Source organism: Alternaria viburni (assembly GCF_023758015.1).
Source record: "Alternaria viburni strain BMP 2772 chromosome Unknown scaffold_6, whole genome shotgun sequence".
Taxonomy (NCBI): Eukaryota; Fungi; Ascomycota; class Dothideomycetes; order Pleosporales; family Pleosporaceae; genus Alternaria; species Alternaria viburni.
The window spans coordinates 277,028-298,569 of NW_026055775.1; the positions used below are offsets into that span (position 1 = coordinate 277,028).

Genomic DNA, 21,542 nt, shown 5'->3' on the forward strand with positions numbered 1-21,542 from the left:
TGTCTATTGGATTATCATTAGCGACCGTCTGCTTTGGGTGGTTGCCTCCGGACTGCGTTCCGGTGGCCCAAACAAACAAACACCGGGCTCAGCAACTCACTTGAGCGCCTCCGAATCCTCCCACTTGAAAAGAAGACTGTTGACCATGTTAATTTTGTTTGCGCTTTCGAGATCGATCGCGACCTGGATAGGCTGATGGCGGGGAGGCAGAGCCGCTAGGATTGGATGCTTTGAGAGTGTGAGCGAGAAATGCACGCGCGATTGAGAGGATAATTCTGCTTGGACACGGAGTGCAGTAGAGAAGACGCGCAATTGTTTGAGATTGTGCGTGGCAACGTAGCGGGGCGAGGTGCAATGGCTGTTGACTGGTGTAACAGCGCATCCAGGGTTGCTCCGAGGCTGGCTACGTAATTGTGCGGAAAGAGCGAGTGACTGCGACAACACAACAATGAAAGATTTCTGTAGAGACAGCAACCAACGAGACTTGCGCAAATATCAATTGTGTTCGATCAAAAAGAGTGCCTCCGGGTCGTTGTAAGGAAACGACTCGTCGTCGTTGCGGTGAAGAATGCAGTGAACCGACCATCCGCGAGGTTTCGCGTTGTTGCATCATAACGGCCAGGATTAGACAGGATTTTGACACCATACAAACGCGAAGACCACGAATCAAGTACCACTTTTAAACATCCGACACAATGCGCGCACCTGCCCAGACATAGGGATAGTTGCGTTGGTACCAGTTGACACTTCGACACGTTAATCATGTGGTCTCATCTGCAGCCACTGTTGTTCACTTACAAGGTCTTACGCCCAGCGATGCGCGGATGCGTCGCCCACGATCCACCCAGCGTGACGTTGTGTTTACCGTCGAAGAAATCGGCTGCCTACTGTCAGCGATATCATCTCATGATGTGTTGAGGAGCAGAAGCCCGTCGCATCGCATCATACCTGTATAGCCTGGATACAACTCCATCGGCTCGAAGCCGTCATGCTTCTCCAGCACAGTGCTAGTCCACTCCCAAACACCACCCAGGTCAGATTGGCCGCAGAGCTTGTTGCCCTTCTCGACCACTGAGACTGGATGCCAGTGTTTGAAGCCCACATTCGTTCCCTCAAGGTCAACGAAAAGATTGCGTGGGTTGAGACTAGATACTGCGCCAGAGGCGCCGTTTGACAAAGCTCGGGATGGTGGTGTCTCAAAAACGCCTTCGTTGATCAAATGGCTGCAGACTGTTAGTCAAGAGTCTACGACGATGAATGACAGGCATCATACCCGTTCACGGCTGGAATTCTGTTTCCAAGCGAGCTCTCAAATTCCGGCTTCATGCTGTCGACATAGCTGTAGATGCTTCGTGCTTCTTCCATGGTAGGGATGCGACCGCCCATCCAATGCGCACAACCAGCTAATTCGTCGTAGGAGGCGACTACCGGCCATCCCATGACAAATTTCAAGGGAACAGTGCCGTAGACGGTGCGTACAAATTTCCCTTCGGTGATGCTCTGAGGTGAGGCATTAACACCTTCATGGTGGCCGTTTACCACGCTGTCTCTCTTGCCAGTGCTCAGATCCTTGGCGTTTGAGTATGGCTGTTCGCACCACGACGCAGGTATGGCTGGATTCGACAAGTTAGCAGACGAGCTCAGACTTTTGATCAATACACGCGACAACTCCCGCTGCAAAGATTACATACCTGTCTTTCCTGTCTTGGACAGATATGTGGCATACTCCCCATTTGTGATTGGCCGAGCCTTTGCGCGGAAGGACTTGACATGTGCTGAGCGGTGAGGTCTCTCGTTATCCCAGCCAAAGTAACGCTTGGTCTCAAAGTCTTTCTCTGGGTCTTTGAGACCGATGTCGATGTCCGCTTCGGGGATTGTGAACCACTCGTTAGCGGTTGCTAGGGTCTCAGATTGCGCAGCAAACGCCGAAAAGTCTGGGAGTTTGGTTCCTGGAGGTGGCAAGACCTTGTCACTCTGAATCAGCATGTAGAGCAATGTCTCCAGGTGCATGGCTTCATGTTCAAAGCCAATCCACAGTGCTCGCGACACGCGACCGTTCGACTCTGCTTCTCCCGAAGTGTACAGCGCCTCAACCTTTTGTCGCACAGTCTCTTGAAACTTCAGGATTGTCTCCAGCGGGGGCCACGCTTCGGGAACCTCGGAGTGAGCATGACATTGAGTTGGGTCTTCAACATCAGGGTCAACACCACGTTCAAAGATCTTCCAGAAGTAGGCGGGGTCTGACGGCTTGCCATCGGTGGCACGGGCGATGTGGATGTCCAAGAATGTAGGGATGTGGCCAAGGTAGAAGATGCACTCGTTGCGAAGCTTGATCGGCTTAGATAGTAGCTCTTCTTCGGGTATCATGTCCTTCGTGACCGCGTCCCAGGCCGTCCAAAGCTCACGCCACTCGGTCAAAGATGGCACCGGGTTCGCTGCGTACTCCTCAGGCTTGGTAGGGAAGAACATTGCAGGCTTCGAGACGAAATGCAGGCCGTAGTCGCCCTTCGAGTTTGCCCACACAACGTTCTCTGCGAGTTTGGCCAATTCCCAGAGCTCCTTTGCTTCCTCGCGACTGTACTTGTAGGATTCTTCGATACGAACTCTCTCGCCCTGCTTGATATGAACACCGTCGACGACAGTGTCTTTGCGTGGTGCGACAAAAGCGTGATGTCTTCCAGCCTGTTCGTCGTACTCTCCAATGGCTTCCCAGTCCTGGATGTCGAAAGCTTCCTCGCCCATGAGTGCGTTTGCGTGCTTCAGCCCGTTGAGAATGAACTTGTGTGTTACACCGCCGCGATCGTTGTATGCATGGTAAACACGCTAGTATAGGAATCTGATCAGTGGGTGTTTGCATGCCTGTGGGGACAATAGATTTACCTCGGGATCCTTGCATGAATCGATACCGATAAGCATGGTATCGCCAGTCTGGAGAACCGCACCAAATCCAGCAAGGAATGGCGGTACTTCATGGCGCTTGAAATTGCCCAAGCTTGAGCCCAGCCAAAGGATAGTTTTCGGTTTCGCTTCGATTTCGGGAGTCTTCAGCCACTCAAGGGCATCATCATAGGTGCCATAGAGGCCAAAGCATTTGACGTGCTTGTACCCTTCTGCGTGCTTGATTAGCGAGTTTCGGCAGTTCGCATTGGCCGGTATTGCGCAATGATAAGGAGATAAGTGTCCGGGCCACTACTACGTTGAGGTGCATGTATGCAGGCTCATGTAGGTCTAAGCCAGTTTCACAGGAAACTGATGCAAGCGTGTCGCACTATACAAACCCCTCGACTCCCCTCAATGTTAAGCATGATAGAATGAATCCTCACCTGTAGGTATTTCCCCAAATGTTCTCTCCAGCTCCGGCAGGGAAAGGTCGACAGCGTAGTACTCGACGTCTTTGCCAAGACGGTCGACGGCTTGCAAGAGTATGTTGACTTTTCTGAGGTTGCTGCAAACACATTAGTATTCACGAAGCACAGGGCTCGTTTCCAATCTCTTGCGCAGTGCGAGCCAGGACCGTACCCGCTCCCCAGTTCCACGACAATGGACCCCGTCGGGATTCGTTCGGCGATTTTCTCCGCATACGTCTCGAGGACTTCAATCTCGGCATTCGTTAGGTAATACCTAACATTGCGAACATTCATCAGCTTGGTGTTCATATAAACCAAGCGTGAAGCTGCTCACTCCTCTTGGTACGTGATCTCTTCGAATAGACGAAGGCCTTCTTGGCTAACAGCAGAGACAAAAGGTTAGCGTGCATCATGGGCTGACTAAATCGTTGCTTACTCGTAAAGCAGCAACGTAGGCAGCTTTTTTTCGCCGCCACTCTCAGGCCGAAGGCCTTTCTTGATATCAGCGAGGATATCCGACTCGGCAGTGTCCGTGCGTATATCGATTATTTTGGTCGCCATCTCTCTGGGGTGTTTGGTATTGAATGCTGTAGTCACTCGGTATGCCCCTCAAGAGCCGGTCTACTAGATGCGTCTTATGCCGAGGGTCGCGCGATACTTATACAGCGCGTAAAAGTACGTAATGTGGGTACTCGGACGCTTATGCCGTGCGGTAGCTGACGGTAACTAGAGGGCCGGTAACTGTTCAAACGGAATAGTGTAGAATGCAATGCTCCGTCAGAACGTGTACTGTTTGGCTAGCGGCTGTGGTGGTAATATCACTCGCAAACACGCGACAAATCAGACACGGTTCCTTCTCACGGTCAACGGCGGTGCGAGAAAAACGCCTGTTCGAGTCGAGCACATCATCGGCAACAACCCCACCGAGGCAATCTACTCTGGTACCAATGCCATCCGTAGGCATGGTAGCTGGAACATCAAGCATTGCTACGAGACCATAATGATGACGTCAATGTGTGCCGGCTAGGGAAAGGACGGAAGTCCGGGAGCAAAGGCAAAGAAGGCCTCGAAAACCAACGCCAAACCACAGCGTTCAGGAACACGCTGCAGGGTAGGCTGAGGCTGTTCCTCGGTCGCAAACTCTCGCCGACTGTAACATGTTCGTGGATGACCACACTGCCTGCTGCGGGGTCGATGCCTTGCTGCATAAGCGATGCCGTCACAGTGGAGTCGCGAACTTGTTGACACATTACCGTGCGCTCAACCATGGCTGGGCATGGCAACGTGATTGGGAAGGCGGGCGACTTGTTGGACGCGGTTGGCATTGGCGTAGACGGCATGGAGAGTGTCAGGTACAAGCGTATTGACAAGCAGAAACATGTGGGCAGCAACAGTGACGACGTCTGGTGCAGGATCATCACGTGATCGGCTGCGAGCCTTGGCTTCAGTCGATGCACGGCTGGGCAATAATAAGGTTACGATGACGCGAGGTGCAACACCGCCGCGGAACAGCAGCGCGCGGAAAAGTCCGCGCGTCAGAAAACGATCATCTGACTTTGTGCACATTCACCATCAATGCCAGTCATCCATGAATCGTCCGCTAGAGGTCGTGCTGAAAAGCCACGATCCGCACGCCAGGCAACAACCTTGATCGTCTGCATACCCGCTGTGACATGACACGCATGTAGGTGCTCTCACTTACGCGCTGTCCCGCTTTGAGGTCAATCACGCTCCCTTTCAATATCAGCTCAGCCCTCATACCACGAAACGATCGCAGTGCATTTGATGGCTGACTCTGGGTCGTTCTGCGCAGAAGTGCCAATGCTTGTTCTCGGGGCGCATCCGTCGCTCCTTACTCACCAGTCTGCCAATATCCAACGTCTCTTTCAAAATGAGGGCTGCCGAAGAATTCAAGCAAACACAGCTCGTCTGGGACTCCCCTTTGATGTGCGCATACGAGCTGTCATATCATCTCACCGATGCTGAGTCGCCTCGAATGACGCTACGCACCAAGCACAGAAGCACACCGTAGCTTCCCCCTTGCATAGGGCATCACAATACCACGGCCGAACAAACGAACGGCATCCGCTAGAGCCGTACCTGATCCCATCACCACCGCCCATCTCCGCACGCCTTTTGAAACGTCTCAAGTACTGAATCCAGTTCACGCAAATGCTTACGAAGTCTCAATGCGTCGGACACGGTCATCAGACCTGGACTGAAGACGTTTTCAACAAAGACGGCGAAGCAGCAATCGTGCAAACCTTCGCACCCCGCATGAATGTCGTGCTTCATGGGTCTAGCGGCCTGGGCGGCCTGAGCGGCTTGAGCAGCCCATGATAGAAGAGCCCAGTACAGAGCCTGGCTGCGGCAAGCCTCCCGACACCCCTTGGTGGCCCTTCCAAGGTTGCAATTGTCTCCGGGTAGATGGCTTTGTCGCAGTCTGGTTACGAGTCTTATTGCTCCGTGATGGCTAAGAGATGGGCGTCTGGCCGCCAACCGCGCTGACACTCGAGTCGGGCGTTACGCCACTGCTGTTCCCGAGCCTTGCTCGCGCTTGTTGTTCCCGTTATTCGCGACATCGTTCATATTGTATGGAACAAGCCCGCGCTAAAGGTGATTAGTCTCTATTGAACCTAGACGTTGCGGTCTGCTGAGTTCGCCCGCGATCAAATAAGTCTCTTAATCAGACGAAGCGGAAGCCTTGCATTTACAACATCTCCTATTTCATGTGCTGGACATCAGTTGTGACCCAATTTATTACTCACTAAGCCCGCAAAAAGCGACTACTGTACCACCCGCAACATGGGCCCCTCTCAGCTGTGGGTCACCCCCGTTACCAACAGCTTCTTCCCTACGAACGAGCTTCCAACTTGGAATGCCGATCTTTCGACACTGCAGTCCGAGAAGGATATCCTGGAGGATGGACTCGCCAACTGTGTTACCTACCTGCAGGTCCTACGTAAGAAGCAAGCTCGAACAGAACGCCGGCTGGTCACAGATCCCTCACTACCACGAAAGAAGAAGAAGCGGTTCCAGCAGGTCAAACGTGAATTGGAGAAAGAAATAAAGCACCGAGAGCAGGATGAACAGGCTTTTCTCAACAACCTCCAGGCTTGCAAAGCAAACATTTACATCGCCGAGACCGTCTCTCTGCCATCTACAGCCATATCCTCAACGCTACCAGACTTTGGCTCGATCTCGACAGGATGCTCGTACCCAAGAGACTTGGAATCGGCGCCTACAGAAACGAGTTGGAACGGTTGGACGGATGAGTCGGTCCTCTCGCCATTTCAGAGAGAAAGCATCAGCCCCTTTTTCACCTTCGATGTCGCCCCGGACGAGCATCTCGAAGCCAGAAGTACCGACGGAACGATATCGGATGACTACAAACAACCACTCGATGCCCAGCATACCCGAAAGATCAACCCTATACAATCTGCCTCGCCCAACACGCGGACCCATCTCTTGCTGAGCCCCGAGGCTCCGATATTCCACCCTCAGTCCACGTATACGAACCAGAAAGGGATTGTAGCTACACGACTAGCCGAAATCAACCTTCCTTCGGCAATGGCAGTAACAACGTCAAGTATAGTGGTGTTGGAGCTTCTGGACAGATGCCTTGTCAGTTATGCGGGCATGGGCCAAGCACGACGGCAGGGTTCACTTGGGAACATAGAAGATCACTTATGTAGCTTGCGTTTGGCCAAGCCCAGCTCGGACGCAACTGTCACGGGTGGCAAGCTCAAGTACAGAAGAGGCTCCCTATGATGAGACCACGCTGGCATGTTAGGCAGGTTCCATAACACCCCACGGCACACAATACTATTGGCAGGGTCCCACACTCATTGGTGCGGTCAGCAGTATATATAATTGGATCCACACATTTCCGTCACGTTCGATCGCTTCCGATGGCGCCTTTCTTCAACTCGGCAGCAGGCACGGTTGGCGAACGTGGGTTCATCGGAGCAAAAGCTGTTCAGGGAAGATGCAAGATAGGGCGTTTAGGCGGGAGAAAAGGATGTAGCTACAGGTTGTTGATGTTTACCATGTGAAATACAAGATTTGGTTGCTTGCGCTTGTCATCTGGCCTCGGCCCATCGCTGCCGTATTTGGTGAAGCGGGCTGCCCCACACTGTGCCGTCATCACAGCGCACCCGTGTTTGCGCGACTTGCAGACAACCGAACCACCTCTCCCCTCAGATCCACGTTCAACATCTGCACGCTAGCTAGAGTTCAACACTCTACGCCCGTCCGTCGGCCCAAAGAAGAGAAGCGCGATTTCTTGGTGTCTTAGAAAGACGGAACCTAGAGCCGTGCTGTGTGGCTCCAACGAGTGCCTCCACGCCATCCCGGCAGTTCCTACAGCAGACCACTGCGCAGTGCTTGCATAGCGTCGCGGCAAGCTCGCGCCGCAGCCGTCGCAGCAATATCAACCGGCGAACCCCTCACCTGGCGGGTGCTGCAAGACTCGACACCTTTTCCATTGCTTCGTCTCATCCAACATGGCTGATGTTAGCAATGGGTCCAGCGCCGACGATAGCCAGCTACGCGAGCGGCCGTCGGCTAAGCCGCTGCATCTCAACAACGCAGACGATGCTAAGCAAAAGGTTTTGGAGCTGAACGACCACGAAGACAAGAAGCACAAAGATGACAGCAAGAAACGCACCTATGGAAGAACTCCAGACGGTACAGGTACGTCTCCGCTGGTGCTGCACCGACGCAAAAAGCAATTACCATGCATGCATAGCGTGTCTGCTTGTACCACGAACTACTCATACTAACACTACACGTCTAGTCTTCATCGTTCCACAGACTCACGACATGGTCTCGCAGCTGCTCTCGCCCTCGCAACCAAAGAACCTGTCCGATATAGCAGTCCTCGCCGTGCTTGCTGCCCTGATCTTGACCTTCTTCGTACTGCCCAAAAGCGCCCGCATACCCATATTCGCAATCATCTTCCTCTTCTGGCGCGCCGGTTACAATGCCGGTATTGGCTGGTTGCTCGATGGCCAGTCCAAACACAACCGTCTCGTCCTCTGGGCGAAGCAAAGCCATGTCTTCGAGAAGCCTGAATCTGGCAAGAACCCACACCCCGCCCTGTATAAGCTCCTCAAGCGGGAACTAGAGACCAAGATCCCCAACGATTACAACTTCGACGAAGCGCCGCTTGAGTACAACACGTGGCTCGTGTTTAGGCGTGTAGTAGACCTTATACTCATGTGTGACTTTGTTTCATACTGCCTGTTCGCCCTCGCCTGCTTCAACCGTCCCCAAGAAAGCTTCTTCTTGTGGATTCTGCGCTGGACCACGGGCATTGTTCTATTCCTCTTCAACCTGTGGGTCAAGCTAGACGCCCACAGAGTTGTCAAGGACTTCGCTTGGTTGGGGACCCCTCCCTGACTCTGAACGATAGACGTCTAACATGCGATACAGGTATTGGGGCGATTTCTTCTACCTCATTGATCAAAGCCTGACCTTCGATGGCGTCTTTGAGATGGCACCGCAGTAAGAGGCTCCATGTTACTTTCAGCCTGAAAAAGACACTAACTCGCCGGTCCACCAGTCCCATGTATTCAATAGGCTATGCTGGATACTATGGTATCGCCCTCATGATGGCAAGCTACAAAGTCCTAGCAATCTCGATTATCGCCCATGCAGCCCAATTTGCCTTCCTTTCCATAGTAGAGGAGCCTCACATAAACCGCTTGTACAATCCACCACCACCCCGCCGTACGCGCCATAATTCTGGAGATCTCCAGCTCGAAGACCGGCCCAAAACTAGCCAGTCTGATGTCGCCTTCTCTGATACCGCCTACGATCCCACCAAGCACCAACCAGCCCAAACGCACCACATTGTAGGGCCTCTGAACACGGATTTTCATCGATCTATTGATCTCACGGTAGTATTGCTTTCGTTCTACATGATGTGCTTGGCGACGCTAACACCCAACACTTGGTTGGTAAGAACATTTCTCTTCATCAACGCTTTCGGGTGGCGGCTCTGGTACGCGCTGGGACTAGGCTACATTCTAGATCGACAGTCGAAAAAGAAGAACTGGACCAAACATTTCATCAAGTACGGCGACACGAAGGAGGAAGCCTGGCGCCAATGGAAATCTCTATACCACATGAGCATGACCATGAGCCACGCCTCGTTTCTCGCCGTGGCATGGAAGATGTACAGTCTTCCTGCTGATGGTCTCAACGGTCTCACGCTTTTCCGACATGTCCTTGGCTCGGGTATGATCGTACTTCAGCTGTGGGTTGCCATGAGCATCTACGAGTCTCTGGGCGAGTTTGGATGGGTAAGTCTTGGAAGTTTGAAGTGCATATAGGATACACGCTAACACTGCATCTTCATCTCTGCAGTTTTGTGGCGACTTCTTCTTCGATCCGCCTTCAAGGTCACTGACTTACTCCGGTATTTATCGTTTCCTGAACAATCCTGAACGAGTTCTCGGATTGGCTGGCGTCTGGGGCGTAGCTCTCATTATTTGGAACCCCGCGATCTTCTATCTTGCTACGACTGCCCATGTCCTCAACCTCGCGTTCCTCCAGTTTGTCGAGAAGCCCCATGTCATCAAGGTGGGTCAACATTTCCTTTAGTCGTGATTCTTCTCGACGTACAATACGGTGCTTGACCAGAACTTTACTGACAGTGTATGCTTAGTTGTATGGGCGAAACCTACGTGAGATGTCGGGAGTCAGTAAAACCGTACGCCAAGCACTACCAGACCCAGTACGCCAGTGGCAGTCGGCAGCCGACGAGTATCTCAACTCTACTATGGAATTCATCGAAGAATTTCTGGACAATGTAAGGCCCAAAGTGGCTGCCCGTGTCGATGCCTTGATCAAGGACACAACAAGCCGATTCAAATTTTACCCATCGCGCATTCCCGTCAGCGGCCGTTCGTCGGAGCCCGTAGGTCTGGATGCGAAGCAATACAGGCTCGAGGTTGAGGGCACCCTTTCCCCGCCGATAGTGGAGCAGCAAAAGAGCGGTGGTCGCGAAGGAGAGCTGGCAAGAACACCAGCTGTTCGTACAAATGGTTTCAAAACACTCATCCTTGAGTACGGTGCACCCATCAGGGTTCGCTGGCAGGCACCTATCAACCACAGCAAGAAAGACTGGATTGGCCTGTACATGGTTGCTGACAACCAGTCTCGGGAAGTTACGCGCATCAGTTCCAACGGGCGATGGGTAGCCACCAACCCTGATGTCTTTGACTCCACGAGAGCTGACGATGGCATTTTGGTCTCGGACAAGCTCATACCAGCCGATAATACGGATGAGGAGTCATCTGATTGCTACACTGGCGAGGTCGAGTTCCGTGGAGACAAGCTCTGGTGGACTACTGGTGTCTTCGAATTCCGGTATCACCATGGTGGTCGACATCACGTCATGGCGCTCTCACAAGCCTTCGAGATCCGAATCCCCAAGTTTGATGAGACCGACGTTGAAGCAGACGCCAACGGCACGATTCAGCGTGCGGTGGAGGAAGCGCTGCTTTCAGTTATCCAGAACTGCTTTGACCGCGACCCTGAAATCGCGCCATCGACCGCCGAAGAAACCTTTGGCAGTTTGGTCGAGCGAGATGGCAAATTTGCGCGACGTGTTGTCTTCGCAGTGCATCAAATGTAAGTTCTCTCCCTTGGTGCGTTGTTGTCTGGATCATGTGACTAACGATATCCAGGTTCGGTATTGAGTTCGCTCCTGAGGTGGTACAAGCCGATGGCACGGTCAAGAATCTGGCCTGGAGGATCCTTAATGCCAAGAAAGTCTTGGTGAGCCATTCGCGAGCTACAGCAGGGAGATTGGGTCACTAACGGCGTTGGCAGGCTCCTTACAGTATGTCGTCCGCCACGCATGGTAGGAACACCCCAACCATGGGTTGAGGAAAGCTTGTACGGCACATCCGCGATTGGTTCATTGAGACAACAGCAGAAGCTGGGCATTGTCTTTATAGAGGAGGCTTCTAGAAAATGGCCCTTCGTCTCGGTAATGAACAAGGGTAGGGTGTCATGCACGTCTTGCGAAGACAAACGTGGCGCATACAGACGGCGACATGCGTCTCGGGGCGGTTGACCCATGTACATGGAGGGTGCGTTGGAGTTGTGAATACACGCGATGTATGGTGTAGAGTAGGAGGTGTACATGAGCATAAAAGAATCGATTGATTTTGAGTACCTTGGTAGACGTTACTGTGTCAACGTCATGTGATTTGAGCTACACCTTGCAACAAGATACCTTCGCGTAGCCAGTGGTTCCTACATGATAAAAGCCCGAGGAGTCATATGGGAGAGACTCTGCGACGACATGCAGAGCTTAGTCACATGTGGTTGTGTGTAGCACCGTACTCGTTGCCTGGTTTGGGCTTGCTGTTCCGACAAACGCATGGAGAGCGCATGGCTCGAGAACTAATGCCCAATGCATTTGTGGACAAGGTGTCAAGGCTGTGCGATGACGGCAAGATTGCGAGCTGGATGCGGAGATCATCTTATCAGATGGTGCTTGCGATGGCGTCGTGATGGGCGTGATTCGCGCCGGCTGGTTTAACCTCGGTCTGGCCCGTGAGAGCATCTTCTGGAAGCTGTCACGCCTCCTGCGCCGATCATGTCGCCGTCGCATTGACGCTTTTATCTACGGGACAATCCAGCTTGCGAGCGCGACATACTGGTGTACTTGTTTGTGTGAAACACTTTAGTGCGCCGTCCCTTTGTTCAGCACCGTCCATTTGGTACCCTCTCATCCTTCGCATTCGGGAGTCCGCACCAGCGACAGTGCCCAGCGGGTCCGCACGTCACCACGCGACCTTGCGCCTTCCTCGCTCACACGCTCGCCCCATCCCGCCAGCAACTCGCCGTTAGCACCTCATGATGGGAAAAGGCTCCTCCAAGACCAGCACCAAGGTGCTCCCGCTCATCCCGCTCGCGCCGCCGCTCGCCGTCCTCCCGGGCACAACCCTCAAGATCCCCATCACCAACCGCTCCGATGTCGCCGCCATCCTCGCCAAGATATACAGCATTAGCCCTACCGCGAAGCCCGACGCGGCTATCACGGTCGCCTGCGTGCCGCTGAAGTCCAACACGCTGGGCCCGGACGGCCAGCTGCTGATCGACGATGGCCATCAGGGGGACAAGACGGCCTTCGAGAGCGATCCCATGCAGGCGACCAAGAAAGACATCTATGGCTATGCTTGCATCGCCAAGGTCAGCGGTGTTCAAGGACGGCGGCAGGGCGATCTGAGCCTGGTGGTCGAGGGCCTCGAGAGGGTGCAGGTCGTCGATGTCGTCCAGGAGAGGCCGTACTTTGAGGGAGAGCTTATGGCCGTCGACGAGTACAGTGCGTATACCCCCGTCTGAATTGGTCCTACACGCATACTGACTAGCACAGTCGACATCGCGAGTGCAGACCTCCTGAACCAGTTCAACCTCCTCAAGCAGCTGTCGCGCGAGCTGCTCGCCCTCGTCCGCCTCTCCGCCATTCTGCCGCGCACTCCACAAGTCACGCTCTCGCCAATTGTCGCGCGGAGACTCGAGATGTACATCACAAGGAAAGACCTGTCAGAGGCTGGCGCGCTGGCCGACTTCATGGCCAACGTGGTGGAGAGTACACACGAGGAGACGCTGCGCGTTCTGGCAGCTGTAGACGTCAAGGAGCGAGTGGACAGGGTCATCGAGATCCTCCAGCGCCAGATCGGCAGCATCCAAGGCAACACACGCATGACTGTCACGACAACACAGACGCAGGGCGGCAGCTTGGACATGGAGACACTGCGACGACTGCAGCAGGAAGCCCTGACAAGAAGAGGAAAGATGGGTGGCGGTCTCCCAGCCGGATTTCCTGGCGGCTTCCCAGGCGGTGGGCAGCAACAGGCCGGCGAAGAAGAGCCCAACGAGATTGACGAGCTGAAGAAGAGGCTCCAAGATGCCAAGTTGTCTCCAGATGCTGACAAGGTAGCTCAGCGCGAGCTATCGAGGCTGCAGAAGATGAACCCCGCCCAAGCAGAATACCAGGTCTGCAGGAACTACCTCGAGAACCTCGCCGAAATCCCCTGGACCAAAACGACAGTCGATCAACTCGATGCCACTACACTGGTCAGGGCAAAGAAGCAGCTCGACGGCGATCACTATGGTCTTGAGAAGATCAAGAAGAGACTACTTGAGTATCTGGCAGTGCTCAAGCTCAAGGAGCAGGCAAACAGGACCATCGACGATCAGATCCGCGCTCTCGCCGATACACCAGAGGGAGATGAGGAGGCCAAGGAACAAGACCCCGAAGACAAGGTTGCAAAGGAACCATCCGAGGCTGAGCTGCGGCTGTTGGAGAAGAAGCGCATGGTCGACAAGTCGCCAATCCTGCTGCTTGTCGGGCCGCCAGGAACAGGAAAGACTTCGTTGGCCAAGTCAGTTGCTACCGCACTTGGTCGCAAGTTCCATCGCATCTCACTTGGTGGTGTGCGCGATGAGGCAGAGATCCGCGGCCACCGTAGGACCTATGTCGCTGCTATGCCTGGTCTTATCGTCAGCGGACTGAAGAAGGTCGGCGTTGCAAACCCAGTCTTCCTGCTCGACGAAATCGACAAGCTAGGCATGTCGAACCACAATGGCGATCCCGGTGCAGCCATGCTCGAGGTGCTCGATCCAGAGCAGAACCATACCTTCACAGACCACTACGTTAACATTCCTATTGACCTTTCCAAGGTCCTCTTCATCGCCACCGCAAACTCGCTCGATACCATTCCTCCACCGCTCCTCGATCGTATGGAGACCATCCAGCTCTCCGGTTACACTACACTCGAGAAGAGGCACATCGCATCAAGACATTTGATCCCGAAGCAGATCACCAGCAATGGTCTCCACCATGAGAACCTCAACATCCCGACCGACGTGCTCGACAAGATCATTACATCCTACACACGCGAGTCCGGTGTGCGAAATCTCGAACGCGAGATCGGCTCCGTCTGTCGTTCCAAAGCCGTCGAATACGCCACGGCGAAAGACACAAATACTCTCGCCGCGTACTCCCCTGTCGTCACGTTGGAAGACCTCGATACCACGCTCGGCATCGAGAAGTTCGCCGAAGAGCTCACTGAGCAATCTTCCCGCCCAGGTGTCATTACAGGGCTAGTCGCATATAGCACCGGCGGCCAAGGCTCTATTCTGTTCATCGAGATTGCAGATATGCCCGGCTCAGGCCGCGTCCAGCTCACCGGCAAGCTGGGCGACGTACTCAAGGAGAGTGTAGAGGTAGCTTTGACTTGGGTTAAGGCTCATGCATTTGATCTCGGCCTGAGTGCAAGCCACGACGAGGATATTATGAAGAGTCGTAGCATCCACGTTCATTGCCCCTCTGGTGCTATTCCCAAAGACGGTCCCAGTGCCGGTCTTGCACACACCATCGGCCTCATCTCCCTCTTCTCTAACCAGCCTGTCCCGCCTACACTGGCCATGACTGGTGAAATCTCTCTTCGCGGAAGGGTACTGCCTGTCGGTGGTATCAAAGAGAAGCTGATTGGAGCGCTCAGGGCGGGCGTCGAAAGAGTACTCCTACCCGAGGGCAACCGGAAGGATGCTAGGGATCTACCGTTGGAAGTTACCCAGGGTCTCAAGATTGAGTTTGTGGGTCACATCTGGGAGGCTTTGGGCAAGGTTTGGCCCGAGAGATGGGAGGGCGAAGACGGAAGGAGGGGATGGGAGAGCAGATTGTAGACTGTAGATTGTCTGAGTCATGGGTCTTGGTGGGGTTGGAAAGGAGTTGGATTGGTGTCTTGCATTTAGCGTTGCATTCGTTACAATCGGTCTGTGTATACTGTATTAGCTGCCTATACTCACATCTCTCACATTTCTCATTACTGCCGTTCCTTGCCCGTTGTGTGTCAGGTCTTCCCCCTCTCGATCCTCATGTCCTAAGATGCTTATCTGTAGCCTTGCTGTCCCGCTCATCAAATTGCAAACTCGTCGAGGATGATTGTTCACGCACGATCTGTGACGATTGCGACCTTCTCAATTCAAAACATCACGCTATGTGATCAGCTGGAAGGAAGAAAGCTTCCTGCTGCCCGGGCATACAGTCATCTTTTCGATACCACATCGTTTTGTTCCGAAATATGTCCGCCACCCTGGCATGGGCGCCTGTCTAGGGTAAGAACCATTCAACATGATGACCGAACACCAGAATCTTCCGCTAGCGACCTTGGAGCATACCGAGAATAGTCTTGTGAAGGTGACGGACGACCTGACTCACCCAAAGGACCTGATCTGCTGACCATGGTGCTTTCGAGTTCTCATAACACACTTCCAGACTTCCGTAGCATCTTCTCGTGCGCTCAGCGCGATGAATGAACCCAAAAGTTACAGAACACTCGTAGTCCTGGTTTGCGTTGCGCGTATAGAAGATGTTCGCATCTTTCCATGTGTACTATTATCCACTGATTATATGACCCAGACCCATGTCTTCTAGACAAAAGCGGAGTGATTTCAAGGCGGAAGAGAGTGCCAAAATGTGTGGAATCTCGAAAGCGAAGACGGAGAGGCTATGTCTCATACCATGTCAGCGTCATGATCTGTAGCTAGATGGTATATGGCTCGTGACGAGGGGCATGCTCAAGTCGATTGCGGCAGGATTCCCGACTCCGCTCAAGACTTACCCATCACACACCTTGTGCTACGTAGCATTCAGCCTTTATTGTTATTATTAGCGCTGAAAAGACTTGAATGATGTGCATGTTTCTTCCCAAAACGCATCGGTGTAAGCTGCGAAGCCTTCGTGTGTTGAGATTGCTACGATATGGGTCCCTTGGACTCGTGACCACAAAGATCGAATATTGAAAAGTGGTCTAACGAATCTCATGTGCGAAAGATCTTTCATGACAATACGTACCTGTACCCGGTATGCGTCACTATCGTCGATGATGTTAGTCATTTTGTATTTCTGATCATCTCATTGTTGTCTTCTCTTGATAGCTCTATTGGTTGCTCATGTTATCAAAATACGAATGAAATAGCGCGATGACTCCCTGGAACCTGATGTGAGACTGGTAATCATCTAAAGCGATACTATTACTTCGGAGGGCGAAGAGTTGAAAGCATATCGAATATTGACCGAAGTCGTAGCGTCCAGCCGGTGATGCTTCCACATAGTCACATCTCCGAATACTTTGCGAGCCACTCAACTCTCCACGCCTCGCACAGCGGAGATAGGCGGTTCCGAGCACGCGTCACCCTTCCGGAAGCCTCGGTGACAGACCCTGCCCGTTCGAGCGATACGCTGGATGATCTTCCTATAGCAGCTTCCGAAAGCGAGCTCAACACCCAACCGTTGCAACCCAAAATACCGGGAAAGGGTGGGACGGAATGGTGCGGAGGCGGAAGAGGACTGAGCGCTGCGCGGCGCACGGGGACCTACCCCCTAACTTACTCTTACGGTGATGTTCTGGCCAGACGACTGAGTCAAGCTTTGCCGTACCGCCATCTCCACCACGGTACTTGTTGGCGTTTCAGAGACCCTGCAACAAATCTTGCACAGCGAGGCGACGTCGGTAGACGAGTGTTGTAGCCTCACGATGGAGCGTAACAATAATTATACCCGGGTTTGATGTTAAGTATTCATTTGTTCGCAAGGTTGTCTGCTCCTTCTGAAGTCGATCACGCTTGGCTTTGAGGGGAAGTTGCTTATCGTGGGACGTCGTAACGGGTCTGTTCCAGCATTTTTTCCATGTGACAAGATCTCGTGAAGAGTGAGTCGAACTAGAGGAAGCATATGTGATGTTGAGGGCTTCTAGTATTAGAGGATTGCGGCGTATTGCAATGCGTAGCTGATTGACATGTGCCGCGCTCCGTGTCATGATATCGGAATTGCTAGGCCTTTCTGTTGTTGGGACTTCTGTAATATGGTGCATCAACAACATGCCATTTTACTCAAACCTAATAACTTCGAGCCTCCGCCAGACAAAGGCCATGTCAATTTCACGAAGCGCCTACATGGGACGCAATTTCGGCAATGTGCACCGAGATGCAGAGCGGCTTCGACGTCGCATTGGAATGTCGCAGTCGTCTAGAGTTAGTACGCGTCGCGCGGGGCCCGAGGCATGTTAATGCTGGAATACTGCGATCGATAAGGGCAGCAACGGCGGCCAGCAGCGGTGATGCCGGCTCGGCCGGCGGCGGAAGTTGCCGTTGATTGCTCGCGCGCGCGGTACACGCCCGCACGTGCGTGCAGTAGAAGACACCTGGAAGGGAATGATGGGCTGTCGATAGAAGACGCAGAAACCACCGGGGAGGGAAAGTTAGAGTTCGGCTCGACTGCTAATGAAAGCTTGCTGCTGCCGACTCTTCAAGCGGCAAGCGAAGAGGGGCGTGATCCCCACACCACCCAGGTCATCGGGCCAGCCATAGTTACCTAAGCTTCTCCACCGATGGCATGGGCTGGTTGAAACAGCACGGATCGGCGCTGCACTTGGGAAGTCGTCGTTGCCAGCCTCGATATGGCACCATGGCTTCCCAACTGTCCGCCGTAAGCCCCGATCCAGCCCATGGGTAGAGCTGCATACATGCCCAAAAGCCCACCGGCGGCGAGACTTTCGGCGGTACAGCACCTCTTGCAGCGTCGATGACATCGTCGCTTGGCCTCTTCATCTCAAGGACGAAACGGCCGACGTGCCCAGGTGTGTGCCAGGCTGCCAGCGCAGCAAGCGGATTGTCTGCAAGTGCATTACCGACTGCAGCGTACTAAGCCGGCCGCTGAAGGTGCTGCACTGTGCCTCTTGGCAGGTGCGATGCAACCGATGGAGCGATGTGATTGCGCATGGATTTGCTGAATCCAGCGCTGCAGATAAAGGCAATATACGTCGCGGAATCCAGGCGCTCATTTGCTGGGTAAAGCGTGTTGGGTCAGGCTGTCTAGACAGTACAGTGCGACGCCGCACCGTGTGGGGTGTGCCCAGCCATCGATTGGATGTTCCCCGGTGAGAGGTGAAAGGGAAAGGGTCTGCTGAGGCAGAGTTCCAACGTGCTACAGTGTCGACCTGATGTGTGGGTTCAGAGGCTCTCGAGCCCTGCCAAACCGTGGTGGGCGGAGGCCCCCAGGATGCGGGCACAATGTTCCGCGGAGCGGCGCAGGCCCTGGTTCCGTCATGGTGGCCGCTGGCAAGCCGACTGATCGATGCCTGGAATGGATGCAGCGCCGCCGCGATCCCGCAGCAGACATCGAGCCGTGGGCACCAAACAGCGACGCAGGCTCGGTTGCAGCCAGAATGCATGCAGCCGTCGTGTGCGACTGTTCCCCGTGCACAACCTGAGCCCTGGACTGCTCGTTGCTATTCGTCTTCCCCGGCGGTTTTCCCAGCGATAAAACGTCCCTCGCCGTAGTCAGCCGCAGAAGTCGCTTCCAGTCCAGCAGGCAGTGCCCTGATGTTGTCCGCTTTTGTAACCAACGGCTCGCGCTTTTTCTCAGCCACGCTTGTGTAGTTCGGGGTCGATTCCAGCCCACTGGGAAGCCGGGTCATGGTCTGATGCGCGCCGCTCTGCACATACATACATAACTTGTGGACCGCCACCTTTCGTCACATCGCCATCGCCAGGTCTCGCCGGCCAGCTTTGACAAACGGTTAAAACTGCCAGTACGCCAGTTCACACTCCTCAGGGTTGTCCTTGGCCGTCAAATAGATTGCCGCCTACCAAACCTTCGGTGTCCCGACACGTTCCAGTGGCCAGACTCCAGGGATTTTTAGTTGAGCTGCATGCAGGGCTGACTTTCAACGGCGCAACCTCGTCACCGGATCGCATGTGTTCGGGTCCAGGCCAACTCTATTCATAAGTTAGCAGCGCCCCTTTGTTGCATCGCCATTTCGCATACACATCTTTGCGACGCCAACCATGACGACACCAGCAGATACTGGAGCGGTGGACAAGGGCAAGAATGTGGAACGCGGCACCCTGGGCAAATATGTGAAGCGGATGAGCACTGTGTTCAAGAGGGAGAAATCAAACAAAAGTGTACCGACCCTGGCGCCCGAGCCATCGTCAACTCCTCAAGTCGCGCAGCAACAGCCTGTCGAGAAGGAAGTTGCGCAGCCGGACCAAACCATCCCGGAAGTCGCACCTGCCACGTGAGTTCTATAACGCCGTGTCGTTGGAAACATGCGTACTAATTTAACAAGACCTATCACTCCCGCCGTGTCAGTGCCATCAACTCCAACTACCAAGGAGATGGACCGCAACGCCATGCAGCAGGAGAGAGCCCGCGCCCTCTTCGCCAAGTATGGCCTCACCCTTGAGTCACACGAGTGGATCGCTGCACCAGCTCCAAAACCCACCGTCCAGCGTGTCGAAAAATCGATCCGTATGCGTGTACATCGCAGCTGCCACCGCTGCGGAACCCTTTACGGCTCCGACAAGGTGTGCCTGCAATGTGAGCACAAGCGGTGCAAGAAGTGCCCTCGTTTCCCCAAGAAGAAGACGCCGGAAGAGAAGCAAGCCGAGAAAGAGGGTATGGAGCAACCCAAGCGAAAGAGAATGCTCACCATCCGGACTCGTGGCGGCGACGAGTTGGTATATCAACCTGCGAGACAACGCATCAGACGTAACTGTCATGTGTGTGAGAATTTGTTCGTTCCCGCAACGGCGAATATCTGCAATTCATGCCAGCATGTCCGATGTACGAAATGCCCGCGCGAGCCAGCCAAGCTCAGCAAATGGCCTGATGGCTACCCGGGCGATGCTGAGCCTGACAGCGAGACGGAGGTGGAGAAACAGCTGGAGAAATTCAGACGGACCTGGCGAAAGCCGAGGACTAGGGTGCGCTGGCAGTGTGAGAAGTGCAATGGCCTCTTTCACAATAATTCGCCGCAATGTCCAGGATGTGGGCATGAGAGATGCGACAAGTGTACAAGATCACCGTGAGTATACATCTTGCAGGATTTCAGAAATATTCATCGCTAACATATCACAGTGTCAGGAAACCTGAGAAAGGGGAGCATTTCGATTCCCAGGTCGTGGCGGCCGTGGAGGCTAAGCTGCGAGCGATGGATGTTGATGACAATTCGGCTCCATCTGCAGCGGAGGCTACCTGAGAGGCCAACGCTCGAACAGGATAATATACGCCGGTTCCCGATTCTTTCGAGATCTTCTTACCATGTCTTCGCACCAGTGTTATGCTCTACTTGACAGTGATACCAGTGCCGCCTGCACTCGCACGCGTGGACTCACGGCCATATCCCATCCACTGCCGCGCTCGCTATCATCACTGTGCGGCTGGGGGTCTTGTTTCACAATAAGTCAGCATTAACACGTCGTACAGCCCCCACCTTCATGCTTCGCCCCTCTACTGCCCACTGGTTTGGTATGGATTCCACCACAATACCGGCCTCAGAAAGCCACACGTGCTCTAAATTCTCTCGAGACTTCTTCCATCTCTCAGCGTGTACGAATATGATGTGTAAGCCAAACGACGTAGTGTCGTAACTGCACCTCCGTTCATAGCTTGTACAGGTACGTTCCCGAGTAAACTTCTGCAATGCAGTGTAACCTCTGCATGTATATCTGTACCAGCCAACTGACTATCTGCTGGGGTTGGCATGAAGTGGCGTTTCCCAGCGCGTAATTTCGGGCTCTTGTTCTACAGTTGTCCACCACGCTAGGTGGATGTTGTGTCTGTACAACGGGTACAGCGGGTGTCAGACACATTGTCCGGGACATCTGAGGCTGGTATTCCGGCTGGAAAGGTTTGTTGGCACGTCAGGCACGAGTTACGTCTAGACAAGAGGTTAAGGCTTAACCAGCCATAGCTCTTAGTAAGTACCTAGGTAGTGACCGGTGTGATACGAGTAATCGTATAGTCCTAGCGCTCTTGTGCCACTTCAGAACTTCACTCTAGAGGTCCTCATTCTCATCTCAGCGCTTACCCATCACTTTGAACATTTCGACTCCGCCCAACGAAGCCTGCTTACTTGATGTCGCACAACGAGCACTCAAGCGGGGAAGTGGCACAGACGTCCTAGTCCGCGTGCTGGAACAGCACGACCCTTCGAATCGTCCTCCAGGTCCTTCACACAATGCTAGTCTCGAAACAGCAAATGGTAGTCACTGGATAGTTTACGGCTCATATAGCCTGTGAATACATCTGCTAGTCATGTTGATGGCTTCACAAGGAACGACATCAAGGGAGGTATTCTCGGTCGCTATTGTCGTTTC

At 53.7% G+C, this 21,542-nt stretch overlaps 5 protein-coding genes across 5 annotated transcripts; 4 read left to right on the plus strand and 1 right to left on the minus strand.

Moving 5' to 3' along the window:
* Window positions 1-679: 679 nt before the first annotated feature.
* Window positions 680-3,908, minus strand: J4E79_003538 (uncharacterized protein; the record flags this gene model as incomplete). The annotated part of the gene is made up of 10 exons (XM_049352432.1): window positions 680-746; window positions 799-880; window positions 949-1,223; window positions 1,274-1,613; window positions 1,692-2,823; window positions 2,881-3,110; window positions 3,324-3,445; window positions 3,520-3,621; window positions 3,682-3,726; window positions 3,784-3,908. 10 exons carry the CDS (start codon window positions 3,906-3,908, stop codon window positions 680-682), a joined length of 2,520 nt encoding a protein of 839 aa, XP_049212811.1.
* A 2,244-nt stretch (window positions 3,909-6,152) lies between these two features.
* Window positions 6,153-7,118, plus strand: J4E79_003539 (uncharacterized protein; the record flags this gene model as incomplete). The annotated part of the gene is made up of 1 exon (XM_049352433.1): window positions 6,153-7,118. The coding sequence occupies one exon, from the start codon at window positions 6,153-6,155 to the stop codon at window positions 7,116-7,118; it is 966 nt and encodes a 321-aa protein (XP_049212812.1).
* Window positions 7,119-7,852: 734 nt separating this feature from the next.
* Window positions 7,853-11,224, plus strand: CHO2 (phosphatidylethanolamine N-methyltransferase; the record flags this gene model as incomplete). The annotated part of the gene is made up of 8 exons (XM_049352434.1): window positions 7,853-8,042; window positions 8,146-8,731; window positions 8,784-8,855; window positions 8,914-9,655; window positions 9,720-9,935; window positions 10,021-10,988; window positions 11,045-11,135; window positions 11,201-11,224. 8 exons carry the CDS (start codon window positions 7,853-7,855, stop codon window positions 11,222-11,224), a joined length of 2,889 nt encoding a protein of 962 aa, XP_049212813.1.
* A 1,000-nt stretch (window positions 11,225-12,224) lies between these two features.
* J4E79_003541 (uncharacterized protein) lies at window positions 12,225-15,062 on the plus strand (the record flags this gene model as incomplete). Its single annotated transcript, XM_049352435.1, has 2 exons — window positions 12,225-12,693; window positions 12,745-15,062. 2 exons carry the CDS (start codon window positions 12,225-12,227, stop codon window positions 15,060-15,062), a joined length of 2,787 nt encoding a protein of 928 aa, XP_049212814.1.
* Window positions 15,063-19,226: 4,164 nt separating this feature from the next.
* J4E79_003542 (uncharacterized protein) lies at window positions 19,227-20,422 on the plus strand (the record flags this gene model as incomplete). The annotated part of the gene is made up of 3 exons (XM_049352436.1): window positions 19,227-19,459; window positions 19,511-20,248; window positions 20,302-20,422. 3 exons carry the CDS (start codon window positions 19,227-19,229, stop codon window positions 20,420-20,422), a joined length of 1,092 nt encoding a protein of 363 aa, XP_049212815.1.
* Between the last annotated feature and the right edge of the window lie 1,120 nt (window positions 20,423-21,542).